The sequence below is a fragment of the Strix uralensis genome, chromosome 35, assembly GCF_047716275.1.
Source record: "Strix uralensis isolate ZFMK-TIS-50842 chromosome 35, bStrUra1, whole genome shotgun sequence".
NCBI lineage: Eukaryota > Metazoa > Chordata > Aves > Strigiformes > Strigidae > Strix > Strix uralensis.
In genome coordinates this window covers 2,444,770-2,463,380 of record NC_134006.1, presented here as the reverse complement: position 1 = coordinate 2,463,380, position 18,611 = coordinate 2,444,770, and the positions used below count along the sequence as shown (strand labels likewise).

General features: G+C 61.9%; 4 protein-coding genes and 1 long non-coding RNA gene across 9 annotated transcripts; 2 read left to right on the top strand and 3 right to left on the bottom strand.

The window, feature by feature from the left end:
- Positions 1–282: 282 nt before the first annotated feature.
- On the top strand, positions 283–4,902 carry GNL1 (G protein nucleolar 1 (putative)). Its single transcript, XM_074854273.1, has 12 exons — positions 283–389; positions 483–606; positions 690–820; positions 1,227–1,414; positions 1,497–1,568; positions 1,666–1,858; positions 1,952–2,047; positions 2,261–2,443; positions 2,883–3,061; positions 3,151–3,298; positions 4,270–4,410; positions 4,573–4,902. Exons 1-12 carry the CDS (start codon positions 314–316, stop codon positions 4,791–4,793), a joined length of 1,752 nt encoding a protein of 583 aa, XP_074710374.1. The 5' UTR covers positions 283–313; the 3' UTR covers positions 4,794–4,902.
- Positions 3,385–11,992, bottom strand: RPP21 (ribonuclease P subunit p21). 4 transcript variants are annotated; one of them, XM_074854341.1, is made up of 6 exons: positions 11,852–11,980; positions 7,118–7,321; positions 5,999–6,090; positions 5,815–5,897; positions 5,611–5,715; positions 3,385–3,560 (listed from the first exon to the last, which is right to left on the bottom strand). In XM_074854341.1, the coding sequence occupies exons 1-6, from the start codon at positions 11,897–11,899 to the stop codon at positions 3,496–3,498; spliced, it is 597 nt and encodes a 198-aa protein (XP_074710442.1). In that variant the 5' UTR covers positions 11,900–11,980; the 3' UTR covers positions 3,385–3,495. The 4 variants fall into 4 exon arrangements, with proteins under 4 accessions (XP_074710442.1, XP_074710445.1, XP_074710443.1 ...); XM_074854344.1 differs by lacking the exon at positions 3,385–3,560 and adding an exon at positions 4,863–5,013 and having other exon boundaries at positions 5,611–5,716; positions 7,118–7,368; positions 11,852–11,992; XM_074854343.1 differs by lacking the exon at positions 3,385–3,560 and adding an exon at positions 4,876–5,013.
- On the top strand, positions 7,251–14,715 carry TRIM39 (tripartite motif containing 39). 2 transcript variants are annotated; one of them, XM_074854269.1, is made up of 8 exons: positions 7,251–7,395; positions 8,201–10,010; positions 11,697–11,792; positions 11,871–12,101; positions 12,660–12,682; positions 12,811–12,932; positions 13,021–13,250; positions 13,520–14,715. In XM_074854269.1, the coding sequence occupies exons 2-8, from the start codon at positions 9,624–9,626 to the stop codon at positions 14,573–14,575; spliced, it is 2,145 nt and encodes a 714-aa protein (XP_074710370.1). In that variant the 5' UTR covers positions 7,251–7,395; positions 8,201–9,623; the 3' UTR covers positions 14,576–14,715. The 2 variants fall into 2 exon arrangements, with proteins under 2 accessions (XP_074710370.1, XP_074710371.1); XM_074854270.1 differs by having other exon boundaries at positions 13,021–13,568.
- Positions 13,390–13,918, bottom strand: LOC141936945 (uncharacterized). Its single transcript, XR_012626852.1, has 2 exons — positions 13,778–13,918; positions 13,390–13,746 (listed from the first exon to the last, which is right to left on the bottom strand). It is a non-coding gene; the product is annotated as an uncharacterized LOC141936945 (long non-coding RNA).
- Positions 14,716–17,735: 3,020 nt separating the features above from the next.
- On the bottom strand, positions 17,736–18,516 carry PPP1R11 (protein phosphatase 1 regulatory inhibitor subunit 11; the record flags this gene model as incomplete). Its single annotated transcript, XM_074854228.1, is given in 3 exon segments — positions 17,736–18,285; positions 18,410–18,458; positions 18,460–18,516. Coding segments are annotated over 3 exon segments (357 nt in total), but the record flags the coding sequence as incomplete, so codon positions are not given.
- Positions 18,517–18,611: the final 95 nt, after the last annotated feature.

Here is an 18,611-nt window from a genome sequence, read left to right as displayed (position 1 = left end):
GCCGCGTCCCGCCCATCGATCCCCGCAGCGGGGCGGGGCGGGTTCGCACCGCCTTCCTCTGAGGTCATTCTTCTCCCCATTGGCTTACGCGCGTTCGTCCCGCCCCCTCCTGTGGCAACTTCTTCTTCCATTGGTTTGCGCGCGTTAGTCCCGCCCCCTCCTGTGGTAACTTGTTCTCCCATTGGCTCGCGCTGGTTCCTCTTTCCCTATGGGGTGATCTTTCCTGCCATTGGCTCCCCCCTCCCGCCTCTCCCCGCTTTCCGCCGCTCCTATTGGTCGCATCCGGCCCCGCCCCGTCACGTGACCTCCCGTCATGCCCCGCAAGCGGCCGTTCAGCGCGAAGCGGAAGAAGCAGCAGCTCCGCGATCGGCGCGAACGGAAACGGGGCGGTGAGCGGGGGCTGGGCCCGGCACCCCCGGAGCCTCCACCGGGGGAGGGTCCCGGCGGCCGGTCGGTCCCTGACCGCTGTTCTTTGTCCGTAGATGCCCCGACAGGGCCGGACTCGGGCCCGGGCAGCCGCAGCGGGAGCCGGGAGCGGGGCAGCGATGTGCCCCCCGCTGAAGCGGGAGATCCGGCTCCTCCTCCCCGCCGATACGACCCTGGCAGGTACCCGGGAGCGGGGGTTGGAAGGGAACCGGGGTGGGTGAGGGGATCCGGGCATCTTATGTGAAGTCCCGGGTATCCGGTAGGTTCCGGCTGCAGCTGGGGGGGCCGCGGGCCGAGGCTTTGGCGCGACGCCGGCGCCGGGCCCAGGAGGAGCTGCTGGAGCTGCTGCCTGAGACCGCCCTTGAGCTCGATCTTGACACCATCTACGGCCCCGGTAAGGGGTTGATATCCCCGGAAAGGCGGCAAATACCCTTGGGGGGGGACTAATGAACCTTGGGGAGGGACTAATGAACTTTGGGGAGGGGTTAAGAACTTGCAGGAGAAAAAAGAAACAGAGAAAGTGGGGGGTAATTGTCTGGGGAGGGAAATTAAGTGTTGGTGGGTGTAGCTAACAATTAAAGCAAGGGTTGTTGCGCTGGGAGAGGGGGTAATTAATCATCCAGGGGTGAATTGGTTTAAAAAATGAGGTTAATAATGGTTGAGGGGAGCTTGGAGGGAGTAAATAAGTATGGGAGAGATGAAATGATCCCTGGGAGGGGGGGAAGTGGTCCCAGGGAGGGGTAAATGCACCCCCAGAGGGGCGTCCCGGGGCCGGTGGGACTCAGGCTGCCGGATACCAGGGCTGGATTTCCCCCGTCGGCCACCCTGGAGTTTCGCCATGAGCCCGGAGGAGCTGCGGGTGCGGGAGGAGGAGGCTTTCGGCACCTTCCTCCGAGCCCTCCGGGAGGGCCAGCGCCCCGGGGGGGCTGAGGAAGGGGGCCCCGACGATGATGGAGGGGATGTGGCCCCCTTCGAGCACAACCTGGAGGTGAGAGGGGTCCCCAAGGGGATACTGGGGGGGCGGATTAAGGAATAAGGGGGTCACCATGTCCCTAATTTCCCCTTCCCAGACATGGCGGCAGCTCTGGCGGGTGCTGGAGATGTCCGACATCATCCTCATCATCACTGATGCCCGGCACCCGGTGAGTACAGCGGGGACCCAGGCATCTGGAGAATGGGGGACCCAGGTGTCTGGGGTGCAGCTGACCCCCCCAGTTGTCCCCTGTGTCCCCTCACCAGGCGCTAAACGTGCCGCCGGCACTGGCCACCCACGTGACGCGGGAGCTGGGGAAGGGCCTGATCCTCGTCCTCAACAAAGTGGACTTGACCTCCCCCTCCGTGGCCACCGCCTGGAGCCACCTCCTGCGCCGCCGCTTCCCCACCGCCCGCGTTGTCCCCTTCACCTCGGCCCCCCGACGCAGTCCCATACCCGGTAGGGACCCAGGCGGGCAGGGTGGGGGTGACATAGAGACACCCAGGTGTCATGACACCCTTTCACCCACCTTTTTTTTTGTTTCTCTTCCAGGGTTGCAGCGACGGCAGAAGCGAGGGGGTGGCTGGAGCCGGGCTGTTGGACCTCGACAGCTGCTGGAAGCTTGTGAAAGCATCGTGGGGGGCGAAGGTGAGCAGGGAAGGGGGCACCCATGGGTGCTGAGTGGGTGGGGGGTGGTATAATATGGGGTGTGAGGCACATTCTGCTTACTTCACATTGGGGTGGGCACCCTGGGGGGTGTCTGAGGTGGTTTGGGGGAGACACCAGGGCTGAGGGGATCCCCTGGGTGCTGCGGGTGGGTGCTGGGTGCCCCCCCCCCAGTCACCTGCCGTGGGGTTGCAGTGGACCTGAGCAGCTGGCGAGCGCGGCTGGAGCGGGCGGAGGAGGAAGAGGAAGAGCAGCAGCAGGAGGAAGAGGAGGCGGGGGACGGCGAGGAGGTGGGGGACGAGGAAGACGACGGTGCCGTGGTGGCCCCCCGGCAGTGGGAACGCTACCGCCATGGTGTCCTGACCCTCGGCTGTGTCGGTGAGAGGGCGGGGCCTAACTGGGAGGGGTGAGGCTTAACTGGGAGGGGTTTAATGGGTGAGGTGGGGCCTAATGGAGAGGGGTGGAGCTTCCTCCAGGGGGTGTGGCCACAGCAAGTGGATTTGCCTGAAGGGGTGGGGCTTAATCAAAGGGGTGTGGCCACGTGGCAAGTGGATTTGCCCAAAGGGCTTCGTCTAGGGAGTGTGGTCAGGTGGCCCAAAGGGGGTGTGGTCAGGTGGCCCAAAGGGGGTGTGGCCAGGTGGCCCAAAGGGGGTGGGGCTTATGGCAGGAGCTGGGGTGAGGGTGGAGCCTGCTCGGGGTGTGTGTGGGGGTTTATAGGGGTGTCCCAACCCACCAGGATAAGTGGAGGGAAATGGACTGGTTGGGGGCGTGGCCTAAGGGGACGTGTCCCAACCCTCCTCCTGCCCCCTCCCCTCAGGGCTGCCCAACGCCGGCAAGTCCTCGGTGCTGAACGCGCTGGTGGGCCGCGGCGCCGTCAGCGTCTCCCGCACCCCCGGCCACACCCGTTACTTCCAGACCCATTTCCTCACCCCCCGCGTCCGCCTCTGCGACTGCCCCGGCCTCGTTTTTCCCTCCCGCGCTCCCCCAGCTCTCCAGGTGGGTCCTGATCTCTTCCCCACCCCTCGCAGAGCCTCACCCACCCCCTCCTTGAACCCACTGAACCCCAAATTTATCCCCCCACGTAGGTGCTGGCGGGCGTTTACCCCATCTCGCAGCTGCAGGAGCCGTATTCAGCCGTGGGGTACTTGGCCTCCCGCCTCCCGCTGCCCCCTCTCCTCCAGCTGCGACCCCCCAGCGCCGCCGCCGGCTGGACCGCGTGGGATATCTGCGAAGGTACGTCGCTTTTGGGGCAAATTCATTCAAAATCACGTTGCGCAGCGTTCTGCTGGCGAAACTGGGTGTTTGTGGCTTTCTCAGTGTGATTTTTTTTGAGCTCAAGTTCAAGCTCAGTTGATTTTTAATTTTTTTGTCGCTGTTTTGCTGCTTTGTAAGTACTTTTCAGTGCTGATTTTTTTCAGTGCTGATTTTTTTCAGTGCTGAGTGTTTTCAGTGCTGATGATTTTTTTCAGCCCCTTGTAGCTAAGAGTCGCTTTCTCTGGAAGGGAATTAAGAAAATCGTGGGGAAAAGAGGCAAAGAATCGTATGATAAAAAGGACTTAAATTTGTTTTAGTTTAGTGGAATTAATAGTGATTTTTGGGGGGAGCTGGAGCAAACTGGCTGGAAACCACAGTGGGCTTGGGAGGGATAAAACCCCCCGGCAGGAGCTCAGGCTGCCCTCTGTGATCTCTGAAATTTTGGTGGGGTGACAAACATGAACTTCTGTGGGGTTTTTTTTGAAGGGAATTTTGTTTCACAATCGTTACAAAGCGAAGTCAAAAGTGGAACAGAAGCTTTCAGTTTGAAACGGGGAAGCGGAGAGCTTCCTCGGTGAAATTTTGAACTCGAGGGAGGACTCTTGGGTTACAAATATTATCTCAACGCCTCAGCTCTCCCCACCCAGGGCTGGAGCGTTTCCAGCTCAAACTCTGCTTGGAGATAGAACAAAGTCAGGGCCCTGTGCCGTTGAGTTTTGGGTGCCTCCAGGGATGGGGAAGCGGAGAAGAGGAGAGAAGAGAAGAGGAGGCTGAGGGGAGACCTCCTGGCCCTCTGCAACTCCCTGAAAGGAGGGTGCAGAGAGGGGGGAGGAGTCTCTGGAGCCAAGGACCCAGCGCCAGGACATCCAAATGATTTTATAATTCTCGTTCTGTAAAACCAGGTTTATTTTTTTGTTATTAATGTTGTGTGGTTTTTTTTTTTCTTTCAGCGTGGGCGGAAAAACGAGGGTACAAGACAGCGAAAGCAGCTCGTAACGACGTCTACCGCGCGGCCAACAGCATCCTGCGGCTGGCGGCCGAGGGGCGACTGCGCCTCTGCCTGCGCCCCCCCGGCTACGCTGCCCAGAAGGGTGAGTGTCCCCCCAAAAAAACACCCCTACTCCCCCCCGCCCCCAGCCCCAAAACTCCTCGGGGAGGCCGGGCCTGGAATTGTGGCCAATGAGGATGGATTCAGGAGGTGGGGGGGTGTCTCCTGGGTCCCCTCATTGTGGCCCCCCCCCCCCCACTTTTAGATTTGTGGGAGCAGCACCCCGAAACGGCGGCGCTGGCGGCGCTGCAGGAGCTGGGGGGGGACCCAAGCGCCCGCGGTTCCGCCCCCCCCGGGGAGGCGTCGAGCTCAGAGGAAGAGGAGGAGGAGTGTGACAGCGCTGAGGAGGCGGAGCCTGGGGAGGCCACGCCCCTTGCAAGCACTGCACCCAATCCCTTTGCTCTGCTGGGAGAGGATGAGTGTTAGCCCCGCCCCCTCAGGAGCTGGAGCCAATGGGGGGGGGGGGGGGGCAGGATCCAGCCTCCTAGTGTGACACTAATACCATATATAGAATAAAGGGAGGTTTATTTCTGCAGCTGCTGTTTTTTGATTGGCTAGAGGTGGCTTCTGCAGGGACCAATTGGAGGTCGCGTCGCTGCTCTGTCGCCGGGTAGGGTTTATGCTGGGCTGATGTCCGGGGTGGGGCCTGGGGGAGTGATGTCATAGCACTGCCCTGGTAGCCCCACCCCCTGTATTTAACCCCTCCCACCTCTATCCTTATATGGATTTAGCCCCACCCAACTATCATCATTCTGCAATTAGCCTGATTGGGGTTGTTACCGCAGTCTGATTGGCCACAGGCCCTGGGTTAGTCCCACCCACTGCCCAGATTGGCCCCACCCACTGCCTTTACCCCCTGGTTGGCCCCACCCACCAGCCTTAGTCCCACCTACCCATTGGTTTGGCCCCACCCACTGCCTTTAGCCCCCCCATTGGCCCCGCCCACCACCCTTAGCCCCACCCACTGCCTTTACCCCCTGGTTGGCCCCACCCACCAGCCTTAGTCCCACCCATCCATTGGTTTGGCTCCACCCACTGCCTTTAGCCCCCCCAATGGCCCCGCCCACCACCCTTAGCCCCACCCACTGCCCAGATTGGCCGCACCCACCAGCCTTAGTGCCCCCTGGATTGGCCCTGCCCACCACCCTTAGTCCCACCCCTCCCCGGGATTGGCCACACCCCCAACCTTTACTCCCACCCCCAGATTGGTCCCCTCTCCCTTAGGCCCCGCCCCTTCGCTCACCAGTGGGCGGGGCTTGGCCCAGGGGGCGGAGCTCCCGCTGACACAGGTAACGCCGGTGACGGCCGCAGCTCTGGCACCGCAGCACGATCCGGGGCTGCCCCCCCCCTGCGAGAGGGACCAAAACATCCACCTCAGCCCCTTCCCCACCCCCCAACCCCCCCAGGGGGGTCACACAGACCCCCCAGACCCCCCTCAAAAACTCACCTCTCAGCCGCAGGCAGCCCCCAGCCCCGGGCAACAACAGGGAGCAGCAGCGGCGGCACATGAGGCGCTTCACAGAGGGGGCCCTGGGTGGGGGGGGACACACACACGCACAGATTTGGGGGGGGGGGTCAGCGCCTTCCCACGCTGTGGGGGGGCCCCCCCAAAACCTCCCGCCGTAGCTCACATGCGCAGGACGAGGCGGCGGGCGGCCCCGCGTTGGGTGCTGCAGTAGAAGCGGGCGAGGGCGGGGCTGTGGGGGAGCACCCAGTGGGCGGCCTGGGGGGGGCGGAGAGAGGGGAGGGGGGGGGGGGGATGACATATAGCTGCAGCCCCCCTCCCACTTTTTGCTGCCCCATAACCCTCCCCTGCCCCACAGGGCTCCCCCTTGTGCCCCTCTTATGCTGCCTCACAGTCCCTCTAGACTTCCATGACCCTCCCTGTGCCCCCCTCAACCCCATCGGCACCCCCAGGATCCCCCCTGTACCCCTGTATTGCCCCTCAGGACCCTCATACCTTCTCCTGGATTCCCACAGCCCCCCCCAAACCCCTATATTCCCCTCACAGAATCTCATATGTCCCCCCCAGGACCCCTCTTAGAGGCCTCATAGCCCCTCGATCCCCATAGATCCTCTCAGGATACCCTATAGCCCCCCCAAATACCCCCATAACCCCATTAGAGACCCTATATCCCCCCCCCCCAGGACCCTCATAGCCCCTCCTGGATCAGCATAGGTCTCTTCAGGACTCCCTATAGCCCCCCCAAACCCCCCCTGGACCCCTATATTCCTCCCTAGATCCCTATATCACCCCCATAGGCCCCCTCAGACCCTTATATCCCCTCCCAGATCCCCATAGGCCCCCTCTAAACCTCCCATAACCCCCCTAGAGCCCCTATATCCCCCCCAGGACCCTCATAGCCCCTCCCGGACCCACACTGCCCCCCCCCATAACCCTCTTAGAGCCCCTATATACCCCTCAGGATCCTCATAGCCCCTCCTGGACCCCCACAGGCCGCCCATAACCCCTCTAGAGCCCCTATAGCCCCTCCTGGACCCCCATAGGCCGCCCATAACCCCTCTAGAGCCCCTATAGCCCCTCCCGGACCCACATAGGCCCCCCCAGGACCCTCATAGCCCCTCCCGGACCCACATAGGCCCCCCCAGGACCCTCATAGCCCCTCCCGGACCCACATAGGCCCCCCATAACCCCCCTAGAGACCCTGTATCCCCCCCAGGACCCCCATAGGCGCCCCCTAAATCCCCTATAACCCCCCTAGAGCCCCTCTAGCCCCCCCCCCCCCCACCTGGAAGAGGAAGTTGAGCCGCTGCAGCGCCTCCCGGTCCCTCACCGGCGCCGCCATCGCGCCCCCGATTGGCCGCGCCCCATCCGGGTGGGCGGAGCCGACGCTTCCCATTGGCCGGCGCTGGTGCCGAGGGGTGGGACGCAAGGATGCCCCGCCCCCTTTACGGCGAAACAGCGATGTGCAAGCGTCGCCCGCGCCGAGCTGCTGCGTGACGTCAATTCCGGCGCGGGAAGACGACGTCAGTTCCGGCGCTGGGCCCGGCGCGGCAGCGAGCGGCGGTGAGTGGGGGAGGGGGTGGCTGGGACCCCCCCTCCTTCCCCTATAGGGACCCTATAGAGCCCTTCCTATAGGGACCCCGCTAGAGGGACCCAGGCACGGCCCCTCCCTGAGGGCCGTCCCCTATAGGGACCCCTAGAGCGAGCCAGGACGGCCCAGCCTATAGGGCCCCACCCTATACGGCCCCTGGAGCGGCATCGTTCTATAGGGTGTCCCCTCTGCGCCCCCTTTTCTATAGGGGCTCCCCTATAGGGACACAGGTGCTCCCCCTCCCTAACAGCTGTCCCCTCTGCGTCCCCTTTTCTATAGGGGCTCCCCTATAGGGACCCAGGTACTGCTCCTCCCTAATGCCTGTCCCCTCTGCGTCCCCGTTTCTATAGGGGCTCCCCTATAGGGACCCAGGTACTGCCCCTCCCTAATGCCTGTCCCCTCTGCGCCCCCTTTTCCTTAGGGGCACCCCTATAGGGAGCCCGTCCATATGGGAAACCTCTTCTAGAGCCTTTTGCTGTGACGATTCTCTATAGGGGCCCCCCTATGGAGTCCCCTATAGGGGCCGTTTCTATAGCAACTGCTCCATAGGGCTCCCCCAGAGCTTCTCTACAGGGACTCCTATAGAGCCGCCACCCTATAGAGGCTCCTCTGTGGGGACCCTGTGCCATAGGCAGATACTTCCTTATAGGGTCTCCCGCTGCGGCCCCAAAACACCCTGAAATGGCCCCAAAACAGCCCCATCGTCATGGCGGCACCTCCTGCCACCGGCGGCGCGTCGTTGTTTTAACTGAATTCAGCCGATTTCCCCCCAAAAAGCACACGGAAACCTCGCCGGCACCTCGGCAGCGCTTCCCGCCAAAATGATGTCGTCGCTTTGATGGAATCGAGCTGTTTTCTCCCCAAAACCGCTTCAAACCTGCGCTGTCACCTCAGCATCACACCAAAATGACATCATCACCTTGGCAGAATTGAGCTGTTTTCTCCCCAAAACCACTTTGAACCTGCGCTGTCACCTTGGCGTCACTTCCCACCAAACCTACATCATCACCTTGACGGAATTGAGCTGTTTTCACCCCAAAATCTCTTGGAACCTGCGCCATCGCATCAGCATCACTTCCCATCGAAAACCATGTCATGACCTTAACGGAATTGAGCTGTTTTCTCCCCAAAACCGCTTTGAACCTGCGCCATCACCTCAGCACCACTCCCCATCTAAAACTGCATCGTCACCTTGACAGAATTGAGCCGTTTTCTCCCCAAAACTGCTTTGAACCTGCGCCATCATCTCAGCATCACTTCCCGTGTAAAATCATGTTATCACCTTAACGGAATTGAGCTGTTTTCTCCCCAAAACTTCTTGGAACCTGCGCCATCACCTCAGCACCACTTTCCATGCACAACCTGACCATCACCTTGACAGAATCGAGCTGTTTTCTCCCCAAAACTTCTTGGAATCTGCGCCATCACCTCAGCACCACCTCCCATCTAAAATCGCGTCATCACCTTGACAGAATTGAGCCGTTTTCACCCCAAAACTTCTTGGAACCTGCGCCATCACCTCAGCATCACTTCCCGTGTAAAATCATGTTATCACCTTAACGGAATTGAGCTGTTTTCTCCCCAAAACTTCTTGGAACCTGCGCCATCACCTCAGCACCACCTCCCATCTAAAATCGCGTCATCACCTTGACAGAATTGAGCTGTTTTCACCCCAAAACTTCTTGGAACCTGCGCCATCACCTCAGCACCACTTTCCATGCACAACCTGACCATCACCTTGACAGAATCGAGCTGTTTTCTCCCCAAAACTTCTTGGAATCTGCACCATTACCTCAGCATCACTTCCCATGTAAAACCATCTTATCACCTTAACGGAATTGAGCTGTTTTCACCCCAAAACTTCTTGGAACCTGCGCCATCACCTCAGCACCACTCCCCATCTAAAACCGCATCATCACCTTAACGGAATTGAGCTGTTTTCTCCCCAAAACTTCTTGGAACCTGCGCCATCACCTCAGCACCACCTCCCATCTAAAATCGTGTCATCACCTTGACAGAATTGAGCTGTTTTCACCCCAAAACCACTCCAAACCCACATCACCGCATTCTTCCTAAAACCCCCTCACCACCTGAACAGATTTAAACCTTTCCCCCCTCAAAAACCTCTTCAAACCCTCCCCAAACACACCCCCCCCCCGCCCCGGACTGTCTTTTCCCGCCAAAATTCTGAGGGGACAACATGGCCGACCCCTTGGAGACGCTGCGGGTGGAAGCGAGCTGCTCCGTTTGCCTCGAATACCTCCAGGACCCCGTCATCATCGAATGCGGCCACAACTTCTGCCGGGCCGAGCTGGCTCGCGATTTCCCCTGCCCCGTTTGCCGCAAAACCTCCCGCCATCGCGCCCTTCGCCCCAACCGTCAGCTCGGCAACATGGTGGAAGCCGCCCGGCAGCTTCGCGGCGCCAAACGCAAAGCCAGCGAGGAGAGTCGCTGCCAAGCTCACGGCCAAGCCTTGGCTCGCTTCTGTCGCGACGACCAAGCCCCCGTGTGCCTCCTCTGCGAGATCTCCCACGCCCACCGCGCCCACGCCCTCGTCCCCCTCGACGACGCGGCCCTCGAGTACAAGGTGGGGTGGGGGAACCCCAAATTTTTTCTGGGGCGAAGGGTTGGTTTCGGCCCTTGGAGCTGGTTCTGGAGGGGTTTTGGCTGTCGTTAGTCTCCCATCTCCATTTTCAGCCCCAGATTGGTCCCCAAAACTACTGGGGGGGAGGGGGGGGGTTGGCTGTGGCTTGTCCCCGTTTCCAGGCCCTGAGGGTGGGATTTAGCCCCAAACCCTCTTCCTGAGACCATTTGTGGAGGGAATTTGGGCACCATCTTGTCTCTATGACCATTTTCAGCCCCAAACTTTCTCCCTGAGACCATTTGTGGAGGGAATTTGGGCACCATCTTGTCTCTATGACCATTTTCAGCCCCAAACTTTCTCCCTGAGACCATTTGTGGAGGGAATTTGGGCACCATCTTGTCTCTTATGTCCATTTTCAGCCCCAAACCCTCTCCCTGAGACCATTTGTGGAGGGAATTTGGGCACCGTCTTGTCTCTTATGTCCATTTTCAGCCCCAAACTCTCTCCATAAAGGTGTTTGTGGAGGGAATTTGGGCACCATCTTGTCTCTTATGTCCATTTTCAGCCATAAACTTTCTCCCTGAGACCATTTGTGGAGGAAATTTGGGCACCATCTTGTCTCTTATGTCCATTTTCAGCCCCAAACCCTCTTCCTGAGACCATTTGTGGAGGGAATTTGGGCACCATCTTGTCTCTTATGTCCATTTTCAGCCCCAAACTTTCTCCCTGAGACCATTTGTGGAGGGAATTTGGGCACCATCTTGTCTCTTATGTCCATTTTCAGCCCCAAACTTTCTCCCTGAGACCATTTGTGAAGGGAATTTGGGCACCATCTTGTCTCTTATGTCCATTTTCAGCCCCAAACTTTCTCCCTGAGACCATTTGTGGAGGGAATTTGGGCACCATCTTGTCTCTTATGTCCATTTTCAGCCCCAAACTTTCTCCCTGAGACCATTTGTGGAGGGAATTTGGGCACCATCTTGTCTCTTATGTCCATTTTCAGCCATAAACTTTCTCCCTGAGACCATTTGTGGAGGAAATTTGGGCACCATCTTGTCTCTTATGTCCATTTTCAGCCCCAAACCCTCTCCCTGAGGGTGTCTGCGGAGGAGTTTGGGCAGCAGCTTGTCCCCGTCTCTGTTTTCAGCCCCAAATTCTCCCCCAAGACCATCCAGGGAGGGAATCGGGCTCTGGCTCATCCCTCGCAGTGGGGCTCAGCCCCAGCAGAGGAAGGATTCAGGGATAGAGCAGGAATTTGGGGCTGAAAAAGGGATTTGAGGATGAAAGAAGGATTCAGGGCTGGAGGAAGGATTCTAGGATGGAGGAAGGATTCAGGGATAGAGGAAGGATTCAGGGACGGAGGAGGGATTCAGGGACGGAGGAGGGATTCAGGGACGGAGGAGGGATTCAGGGACGGAGGAGGGATTCAGGGACGGAGGAGGGATTCAGGGACGGAGGAGAGATTCAGGGATGGAGGAGAGATTTGGGGCCAGAGGAAGGACTTGGGATCAGAGGAAGGATTTGGGGCCAGAGGAAGGGTTCAGGGATGAGGGAGGGATTCAGGGATGGAGGAGGGATTTGGAGCCAGAGGAACAGTTCGGGAATGGAGGGAGGATTCGGGGCAGGGGGAGGGATTTGGGGCAGGGGGGTCCCATCCTGTTGCCCACCCTCCTCTCTCCCCCCCGGCAGGAGAAGCTGCAGCGCTGCCTGGAGCCCCTGGAGCGGAAGCTGGAGGCAGTCGCCGGCTGCCGAGCGCGGGAGGAGAAGAAACCGAGCGAGCTGAAGGCAAGTTAACGGTGCCGGGGGGCTACCAGGGCCGGGGCGGGGGGGATCCCAGCGCTCACCAGTGCTTTATCCCGGCAGAGGAAGGTGGCCCTGCGTCGGGAACGCATCGCCCGGGAGTTCGAGGAGCTTCACCAGCTGCTGGAGGAAGAGGAGCGGCTGCTGCTGCGGCGGTTGGAGGAGGAAGAGCGGGAGATCCTGCAGCGGCTTCAGGCCAACCTGGCCCGGCTCGGGGAGCAGCGGCGCCTCCTGGCCGCGCTGGTGGCCGAGCTGGAGGAGAAATGTCTGCAGTCGGGCGCCGAGATGCTCAAGGTTGGGGCAGGGGGGGGACGGGGGGGCAGAAACTGGGTTTGGGGGACAGGATCGACTCCGGGAATGGGATTGGAATGGGATCGTTGGGGATTGGGGGGGGGGGGGGGGGCGGGGGGGGAGCGGGTTTGGGGGATGGGATGGATTTGGGGGGGGGGATCCCCAGGAGTGGAATGGGTTTGGGGGAGAGGATCACGCCCAGAGAGCGACTTTGAGGAGGGATCTAGCACACCTAACCCCCTTTTTCCCCTGTTTCCCCCTTTTTTCCCTACTTCCCCACCCCTTTTTCCCCATTCCCCCCTTTTCCCCGTTCCCCCCTTGTTTCTCCCCCCCTTGTTTCTCCCCCCCCTTGTTTCTCCCCCCTTGTTTCTCCCCCCCTTGTTTCTCCCCCTTGTTTCTCCCCCCCTTGTTTCTCCCCCCCCGTTTCCCCCCCCTTCCCCCCCCTGTTTCCCCCCCCCCTTTCCCCCCCTTTTTCCCCGTTTTTCCCCCCTTTTTTTCCCCCCTGCTTCCCCCATTTTTCCCCCCATTTCCCCCTTTTTTCCCCCTTCTCCCCCATTCCAGGACATCAAGGACACCCTGGCCAGGTAAGAACCCCTCAGGCCCTCCCCCGCCTCCATTTCGAGGCAGAAAAGCAGAATTCGGGGCTGGGGTGGGGTGGTGGCGTGTTACCCATTACCCAGCATCATCCCACCTCCCCCGGTGCCGCCGGCAGGTGCGAGGCAGCGGCAGCACCTCTGGAAGAACCAATTTCCATCCCCATCGAGCTGGAGAAAAACTTCGGCAGTTTCCCGCGGCAATATTTCACCCTCCGGAAAATCACCCGGCGCCTCATCGGTGAGAAAAAATAAAAAAACCAATTCCACCACAACCAGGGCTCCCCCTTTCACCCCATTCCCCTAAAATTTTTCCTGTCGTCCTCCAGGCGAGGTGACGCTGGACCCCGACACGGCTCATCCCAACCTGGTTTTATCGGAAGATCGGAAAAGCGTTCGTTTCGTGGACGCCCGACCGCGGGATTTACCGGATACCCCGCGGCGTTTCACCATCTACCCCTGCGTTTTAGGGGCGCAGGGTTTTACCTCCGGTCGTCACTACTGGGAGGTGGAAGTGGGGGATAAAACCCACTGGGCTCTCGGCGTTTGTAAAGATTCGGTGAGTCGAAAAGGAGAATTCACCCCGTTACCGGAGACGGGGTATTGGCGCGTGCGGCTTTGGAACGGCGATAAATACGCGGCCACCACCACCCCCTTCACCCCGCTGACGGTGCGGGTCAAACCCAAGCGCGTGGGGGTTTTTGTGGACTACGAAGCCGGGCAAGTGGCTTTTTATAACGTCACCGATCGCTCTCACATTTATACTTTCACCGATACTTTCACCGAAAAAATTTGGCCGCTGTTTTATCCCGGGATCCGCGCCGGCAGGAAGAACGCGGCGCCTCTCGTTATCCGCTCGCCTACGGATTGGGAGTGAGGGAGGGAGCGGCGCCGGCGGCGGTTGGCTGTGTGGGATCCGGCACCGCCGGGGTTTGGCTCTTCGACATGTGGCACCGCCGGGATCCGGTGCTCCAGCACCACCGGGGTTTGGGTCTCCAGCATCTGGCACGGCCAGGATCTGGTGCTCCAACATCTGGCACTGCCGGGATCCAGCGCTCCAGCACCACCAGGGTTTGGCTCTCCAACATCTGGCACCACCAGGGTTTGGCTCTCCAACATCTGGCACCACCAGGGTTTGGCTCTCCGACATCTTGGCACTGCCAGGATCTGGCGCTCCAGCACCGCCAGGGTTTGGCTCTCCAGCATCTGGCACTGCCGGGATCTGGCGCTCCAACATCTGGCACCACCGGAGCTTGGCTCTCCAACATCTGGCACTGCCAGGATCTGGCGCTCCAGCACCACCAGGGTTTGGCTCTCCAACATCTGGCACCACCAGGATCCAGCGCTCTGGCACCACTGGGATCTGGCTCTTCAGCATCTGGCACCACTGGGGTTTGGCGCTCCAGCATCTGGCACCACCAGGATCTGGCGCTCCAACATCTGGCACCACCAGGGTTTGGCTCTCCAGCATCTGGCACCGCCGGGATCCGGCGCTCCAGCATCTGGCACCGCCAGGTTTTGGCGCTCCAGCATCTGGCACCACCAGGATCTGGCGCTCCAGCATCTGGCACCACCAGGGTTTGGCTCTCCAACATCTGGCACTGCTGGGATCCGGCGCTCCAGCATCTGGCACCACCAGGTTTTGGCTCTCCAGCATCTGGCACCACTGGGATCTGGCTCTCCAGCATCTGGCACCACCGGGTTTTGGCTCTCCAGCATCTGGCACCACCAGGATCCAGCGCTCCGGCACCACCAGGGTTTGACTCTCCAGCATCCAGCACCACCAGCATTTGGCTCTGCAGTAACATGGGGATTTGGCTCTCCGACATCTGGCACCGCCAGGATCCGGCGCTCCGGCACCGCCGGGGTTTGGCTCTCCAGTAACGTGGGGATTTGGCTCTCCGACATCTTGGCACCGCCAGGGTTTGGCTCTCCAGCACCGCCAGGACTTTTCTCTCCAGCACCGCCAGGACTTGGCTCTCCGTCGGGCTCTGGATCACCGGCACCGCCAGGAGCCGCTTCCCCAGCGCCGGCCCCACCGGCTCAGCGGCAGCACGTGGTGGTAGGTGGAGGCGTGTCCCCCCCCCCTGCTGTGTCCCCACGTCTGTCCATGTGCCTTCCTGTCCCCATGTCCATCCCTCTGTGTCACCCCCCGTGTCAGTCCCCTGTCCGGGTGTCCCTCTGTCCCTTCATGTGTCCTCGTGTCCGCCCACATCCCCATGTCTGTCTGTGTGACCCCGTGTCCCTCTAAGTCCCCCCGACATCCCTCTGTGTGTCCCCATGTCCCTCTGTCCCCCGTGTCCATGTCCCCACGTCCCTCCGTGTGTCCCCATGTCCATGTCCCTCTGTGTGTTCCCATGTCTGCGTGTCCCTCCATGTCCATCCGTGTCCCTCCCTGTCATGTCCCTCCATGTGTCCCCATGTCCATCCATGTCCCTCCGTGTCCTCACGTCCGTGTCCCCCCATCCCTCTGTGTGTCCCCATGTCCTTCTGTGTCCCTCTGTGTGTCCCTCCATGTCCCTCCATGTCCCTCTGTGTGTCCCTCCATGTCCCTCTGTGTGTCCCTCCATGTCCCTCTGTGTGTCCCCATGTTCCTCTATGTGTCCCCGTGTCCCTCCCTGTCCCCCCACATCCTTCTGTATGTCCCTCTGTGTGTCCCCATGTCCCTCCCTGTCCCTCCATGTCCCTCCACATCCGTGTCCCTGTGTCCATCCATGTCCCTCTATGTCCCTCCACATCTGTCTGTCCCCACGTCCCTCCATGTCCCCACACATCCCTCTGTGTGTTCCCGTGTCCATCCATGTCCCTCTGTGTGTCCCCATATCCCTCCCTGTCCCCCCACGTCCCTCCACATCCTTCTGTGTGGCCCCATGTCCATCCATGTCCCTCTGTGTGTCCCTCCCTGTCCCCCCACATCTGTCTGTCCCCACGTCCCTCCATGTCCCCCCACATCCCCCTGTGTGTCCATCCATGTCCCTCTGTATGTCCCCATGTCCGTCTGTCCCCACCTCCCTCCCTGTCCCCACATCAACCACATCCCTGCGTCCCCACATCTACGCGTGTCCCTCCCTCCCTCCCTACCCTGGGCCCTCCCCCCCCCCCCCCCCCCCCGCCTCGCACACGCCTCGCACACGCCTCGCACACGCCTCCCACACGCCATGGCGCCCTCGGGGCTACCGGAACGGGGCCCGCTGGCCCTTTTGGCTCGGGAAACTTCATGTTCGGCTTGTGGACAACCTCTCCGGGACCCCGTTCTTTTTGCCTGTAACCACAGCTGCTGCCGGTGCTGCCTGCCCGCTGCCCGCCCCGGCGCTGCCTTCTCCTGCCCGCGCTGCCGCCTGCCCTGCGCCCCGCGCCGCCTCCGCACCCCCGTGGCTTTGGCCGTCGAGAGTCGCATCGCCCAGCGCCTGACTCGGGGAACCCCCCGGCCCCCCCAGACGGCCGCAGCGCTGCAGGTAAAAGTTGGGGGGGGGGGGCGGGGGGGAAGGGGAAGGAGGGGGGGGGGGGCGGGGAGGGGGCGTGGATCCAAGGGGTGGGGCAGGGGGGAAATCTGGGGGGGACCCAGGGAGGAATTGGGGGGATTTGGGGGACCCAGGAGGAATTGGGGGGATTTGGGGGGGACCCGGGGGGAATTGGGGGGATTTGGGGGATCCAGGGAGGAATTGGGGGGATTTGGGGGGGACCCGGTGGGATTTGGGGGGGACCCAGGGAGGAATTGGGGGGATTTGGGGGGGACCCGGGGGGGATTTGGGGGGGACCCAGGGGGAATTGGGGGGATTTGGGGGGGACCCGGTGGGATTTGGGGGGATTTGGGGGGGACCCGGGGGGAGTTGGGGGGGACCTGGGAGGAGTTGGGGGGGACCCAGGGAGGAATTGGGGGGATTTGGGGGGGACCCGGGGGGAATTGGGGGGATTTGGGGGGGACCCGGTGGGATTTGGGGGGGACCCAGGGAGGAATTGGGGGGATTTGGGGGGGACCCGGTGGGATTTGGGGGGGACCCCGGGGGGAGTTGGGGGGGATTTGGGGGGGGACCCAGGGGGGGATTTGGGGGGGACCCGGGGGGAGTTGGGGGGGACCTGGGGGGATTTGAGGGGGACCCAGGGAGGAATTGGGGGGATTTGGGGGGGACCCAGGGGGAACTGGGGGGATTTGGGGGACCCGGGTGTTTAGGGGGGAGTTGGGGGACCCAGGGGTGCTGGGGGGGGCACCCAGCTATTTGGGAGCACCCAGGGAACCCCAACATCCAGCCGTGACCCCACATCCTGTCCCTCACGTGTCCGGACACCTGAGTGTGTCCCCTGGGGGGGGGGGGCGGGGTGTCACCACACCCCAAGTGACCTCGTCACCCGCCCCCAGATTTTGGGGGGGGGCGGAAGGAAGGGGGGGGGGCCCCCCCCCACAACGTGCCTGGCAGGGCCCAATCCGGCTGGGTGACATTTTTGGGTGGTGACATTTGTTTTGGTGCCACCTTGTCCCTTCCTTTGGGGACACACCCCAGTCTGGTGGCATCTTCCCCCCCCCCCCCCCCCCCCCCAAAAAAAAGGGGTTCCCTCTGCCTCCCTCAGGTGCCCCCCCCCCATTTTTCTCACACCCCCCCCCCTCACTTTCTTTCTCCCCACAGCCTGGGGGCCCAGCTCCGAGCCGACGCCGCCCCCCTCCCTCCACGCCCCCCATCCCCAGAGGAGCCACCCGGGGCGGGGGGGGAGCCCCCCAAAACCTGCCCCCCCCCCATCCCCCCCAACTCCTCGCTGACGCCCCCCCAATAAACGCCGTCTCCCCCCCCCCACAAGCGCCACGGCAGCGGTCGCAGCGGTGCCACCTTTAATGCCCACAGGTGCCATGATGACTGGGGGGGGGGGGAATGATTTGGGGGGGGGGCACCCCAAAATGGCCCCCCCAAACACTGGGGTGCGTGTGGGGCTTGGGGGGGGGCAGGAGATGGTGTTTTGGGGGGGCTCAGGCATTGAGAGTTGGGGGGGGGGTATGGATTTGGCGGGGGTGGGGGAGACACACACGGGGATCGATATTTTGGGGGGGGGGGGGTCCTCATGAGCTGGGGGGGGGGGGCGTCAGGTGTTGATTGGGGGGTTCAGGCAGCGATTTGGGGGGGCTCAGACGTTGATATTGGGGAGGGGGTTGACCCCTGAGGTGATTTGGGGGGGGGGGGGGGGGGGGGTGTCAAGCCCAGAGTTAATATTTGGGGTTGGGGGTCCTGGAGGGGGGGTGGGGGTCAATAAGGGGGGGCCTGAGGGGGTCAGCATAAAGGGGGGGGGGCTGGGGGGTCAGTCGGGGGGGTCATTTTTGGGGGGGGGGGGGGGGGGGGAGCCTCCATAGGGGGTTCCTCAATGCTCCATAGGGGCGGGGGGCCCGGAGGGCAGCGCTTTGGGGCCCCCCCCCCAGCCCCCGGCGTCCCCCCCCGGTGCCCCCCCAGCCCGTCCCCGTCCCTTTTTATGTCCCCGGACGCAGTGGAGGTGGCCGCAGCCTTCGTCCCCCCCCCTCCTCGCCACTTCCTCTTCCTCCTCCTCCTCCTCCTCCTCCTCGCTCTCAGTCGAGCTCTCCCCGAACGCCCGCGGCTTCTCATAGATGCAGCAGCCTGGGGGGGGGGGGGGGGCACCCAAAAAGGGGGTGTCAGAGGGACACGAGTGTCCCCAAGAGGGGACCCAGGTGGCCTAGGCCAGGGTGGGGGGGGACAGGGGGGTGTCCCCAGGGCCACTCACACTTGGAGGAGCGACGGCCCAAGTGCTCGTTGTCGACGGTGTCGCTCGACCCACTCGACTTTTTTATCCGGCTTCCGCTTGCGGAGCTTCAGGGTCAGGCTGCGGTTTTCCTGGGGGGGGCGGGACGGGGACAGGGGTGTCACCGGTGCGGTGACACCCCGGGAAAGGACCCACCCCCACCCCAAAGACCCCTCCTGCAGGC

Coding starts and splice junctions, on each gene's coding strand:
- GNL1 (XM_074854273.1), top strand. CDS start 314: ATGCCCCGCAAGCGGCCGTTCAGCGCGAAGCGGAAGAAGCAGCAGCTC. Junction 607..689: donor CGCCGATACGACCCTGGCAG/GTACCCGGGAGC, acceptor GGTATCCGGTAG/GTTCCGGCTGCAGCTGGGGG. Junction 4,411..4,572: donor CGGCTACGCTGCCCAGAAGG/GTGAGTGTCCCC, acceptor CCCCACTTTTAG/ATTTGTGGGAGCAGCACCCC.
- TRIM39 (XM_074854269.1), top strand. CDS start 9,624: ATGGCCGACCCCTTGGAGACGCTGCGGGTGGAAGCGAGCTGCTCCGTT. Junction 10,011..11,696: donor ACGCGGCCCTCGAGTACAAG/GTGGGGTGGGGG, acceptor CCCCCCCGGCAG/GAGAAGCTGCAGCGCTGCCT. Junction 12,102..12,659: donor CGGGCGCCGAGATGCTCAAG/GTTGGGGCAGGG, acceptor CCCCCATTCCAG/GACATCAAGGACACCCTGGC.
- RPP21 (XM_074854341.1), bottom strand. CDS start 11,899: ATGCGTTCCCGACGCAGGGCCACCTTCCTCTGCCGGGATAAAGCACTG. Junction 7,322..11,851: donor TCTGCCGGGATAAAGCACTG/GTGAGCGCTGGG, acceptor GACGTCACGCAG/CAGCTCGGCGCGGGCGACGC. Junction 3,561..5,610: donor GGGCCAAGCCCCGCCCACTG/GTGAGCGAAGGG, acceptor ATTCCCTTCCAG/AGAAAGCGACTCTTAGCTAC.